The sequence below is a fragment of the Neofelis nebulosa genome, chromosome 6 (genome assembly GCF_028018385.1).
Source record: "Neofelis nebulosa isolate mNeoNeb1 chromosome 6, mNeoNeb1.pri, whole genome shotgun sequence".
NCBI lineage: Eukaryota > Metazoa > Chordata > Mammalia > Carnivora > Felidae > Neofelis > Neofelis nebulosa.
In genome coordinates this window covers 4,122,143-4,125,457 of record NC_080787.1, presented here as the reverse complement: position 1 = coordinate 4,125,457, position 3,315 = coordinate 4,122,143, and the positions used below count along the sequence as shown (strand labels likewise).

The window sequence follows — 3,315 nt, the reverse complement described above, 5'->3', positions numbered from 1 at the left end:
CCATCCCCCACCCCTCTCTCTTCTGACAACAGTTTGTTCACTGTATTTATGGGTCTGTTTCAGCTTTTTTTTTTAATTTACTTTTTTACATTCCACATGTAAGTGAAATCATATGGTATTTATCTTTCTCTGTCTGATTTATTTCATTTAGCATAACCCTGAGCTTAAGTATATTTTTATGTACTGTCCATTTGGATATGTGATTGTTGTGTTAGATTTTGTTTTTTTCTTTTTGATTTGTAGGAATTTTTTGTATAGTCTGGATGGAAATTCTTTCCTTGAGACAGCCAGCCAGCCACACACACACACACACACACACACACACACACACACACGGAGTGGCTCTCTTAATGGAACTTTTCACAAAGGTATGGTCTTAATTTTACTATATTTCAATTTAGTCAAATTTTTCTATTATGGTTAAAAGTTTCTGTCTTATTTAATAGATCTTTTCCTATTCAAAATTCATGAATAATATCATTAAAATCCATCTTGTTTTACTTATATCTATAATCAAGTTGAAATTGATTTTTATGTATAAGTTTAAGTATCTTTTCTCCCACAAGGACGTCAGTTGATCTGGAGCTACGTATTGAAAGACTGTCCTCTCCCTCCTGCACTACGGGGCACAAGAGTCATTAATTGGTTGGCTGTCTATGTGTTGGAGCTCCTTCTGGACTCCATATTATCCTATTGGTCGAGTTGTTTAGCCTCCTCCTCAAATATGTTAGATGGAAACTTAATCATCATCAAGATACAGAACTTGTTTATATTCCAAGTTTGCTAAGAGCCTTTGTTTTCCAGTAAATGAATGTTGAAATGCTTTACTGAATCTATGGAAATAACTTTATTGTTTTTACTTTCATTTTGTTAATATTATGGATTATACTAACAGAATCATGTGGTGATTGATTTTCAATGTTACTCCAATCTTGCATAGTGGGAGTAAACCCACTTGACTGACATGTTAACCTTTATTTCTGGATTCGATTTCTTAATCTTTTGTTAGGGATGTTTACATCTATGTTCATGAAAGATATTGAAAAAAATTCCCTTCATTTTCTTTCTTTTTCCTTTTTTTAATTTTGTAATATCCCTGTAACATTTTGAAGTCAAGTTTATGCTGACCTTATAAAAAAGATCTAATAAACACATTATTTATTTTTCCATGTATTGTTTTCTTACTACAAATTAATGAAAAAGATTAATGTACCTGCTGTAATGAACTCAGAAATTTGAAATCAAGGATGATTTGTTAGCAGTGTTATAATATCAAACTCTGCATCCAATTTATTCTCACATTTTATTTTGACAAGCTAAGTTTGAGAAAGTCCTGATTCAGGCAGAAAACAGCTACAAGTAGAAATATATTTTAGCCAGTTTACATAATATATTAAGATTCTTTTAAAGTAAATAGACATGGCAGGAACATTTAGGATCTGAACAGAAATGATTTTGTCTTCACATGAACAAATTGTAGAGTCAGTGTAAAAACTTATAGTTAGAACATTAACTTTTTTCTTTTTGTTAAAGTGTCATGATAATTTAAAGATATCTGATAAATTATAACTTGAATCCAGTTTGGTAGAGTCTTCCCTCCTTCCCCTCACAGTACAATGCTTGGACTCCATAGAGCCTGCTCTCTGGCTGCAGGTGGGGATGACTGATCAAAGGTGATAACTGGTGACTTTGAGAGACATACTTGGTTTAGAATCAACCCTTGGCAATTTGGGACATTGATGCTAAAATGTAAGCAACATTTTAGGTATAATTTTCACTTTTAGGTGATGAGTACTACTAAAATAATTTGGCAATGATTTGTATGTTACACAGGACCAATTTCTTAATTGGAAACTTCTCATAAAAAGATATTAGTGTCCTGTTGTTTCCAAGGAACGTTTTTCTTTTCTAATCAGCCTCTTCATGGCCCCCTTGAACTCCTTATTCCTCAGTGTGTAGATCAGGGGGGTCAAGCTGGGAGTAACAATGGAATAAAAGATACTGAGAAGTTTACCTTCATCCTGAGATGGACTGTTTCCTGGCTGGATGTACATGTAGATAACAGTCCCATAGAAGATGGACACCACAATGAGGTGGGAGGAACAGGTCCCAAATGCTTTCTGTCTCCCTGCTGCAGATTTGATCTTCAACACAGCTATAGCAATGAAGCCATAAGAAACTAGAATGAGAAGGAGTGGTGTGAGGAAAATAAAAAAACATAATGCAAATAAGGTTTCCTCCATGGCTGTGGTGTCCACACATGCAATCTTCACCATTGCAGATATTTCACAAAAATAGTGATCCAAATGGTGGTTCCCACATCGGGGAAGACTCATGGCATAGAGTGAAAGTATCATGCAATTAGTAACACCAACTCCCCAGGTCATGGCCACCAAGGTTCGACAGAGTTGGGGGTTCATAATGGTCATGTAGTGCAGAGGCTTGCAGACAGCATTGAATCGGTCATAAGACATCACAGCCAGAAGCATACATTCGACTGTGCATAGTGTCACATCAGTGAAAAGTTGAAAGGCACAGCCACCAAAAGAGATTTTTTTGTCTTTGCCCCAGACATTGACCAACATCTGTGGGACTATATTTGTGATATAACAGAGATCCAAGATGGCCAAATTCCTAAGGAAGAAGTACATGGGGGTCTGGAGATGTTCATCCAGTAACGGCAGCAGGATGATGGCCATGTTTCCCATCAAGGCAATGGTGTAGAAGAGAAAGACAACCCCAGAGATGATCATCTCCAGCTGTGGCTGCCCTGGGAATCCAAGGAGTATAAATCCACCAAAGTGGGTATTGTTGACCATTTTCCTATTTCTTAATATCAGCTGTGACAATAAAACATTAACATATTGGAAGCGAGTGTGTTTATAAACAATATTAGTGGAATTATAGCTGGCAAGAAACGTATCATATAATCAAATAACACATCAGTATTTACATCTCATTGAGTGTTTGTTCTGTTTATCCAATTAGGTCTAGAATTTATCCCAGGGCGACCTGTCTACTAGATCCCTACTCTCAGTTTTCTGTCGGCTTCTATGCCATGGCTAAAACCTGCAAAATATCATAGGAAAAGCCTGATGAAAGGCTGATGAAATCCAGTGGACTTCTCCTTATTAATCGGGGTGCTGGGAAGGGGGTTTGGAATCTGTAACCACTCATTGTCTCTTTCATTCAAGGGTTCATAGAAAACACAGGTTTCATACCTCTAATACCCCTTTTCTATTACTTAAACTGCATGGGCTCAGTTTGGGTCTCCATTTTCACTCTGCTATGTAAATTTTCTGACTTTATATCTTA

At 36.3% G+C, this 3,315-nt stretch overlaps 1 protein-coding gene across 1 annotated transcript; it reads right to left on the bottom strand.

The window, feature by feature from the left end:
- Positions 1 to 1,284: 1,284 nt before the first annotated feature.
- LOC131513571 (olfactory receptor 2W1-like) lies at positions 1,285 to 2,940 on the bottom strand. The gene has a single exon (XM_058732672.1). The coding sequence runs from the start codon at positions 2,817 to 2,819 to the stop codon at positions 1,872 to 1,874; it is 948 nt and encodes a 315-aa protein (XP_058588655.1). The 5' UTR covers positions 2,820 to 2,940; the 3' UTR covers positions 1,285 to 1,871.
- Positions 2,941 to 3,315: the final 375 nt, after the last annotated feature.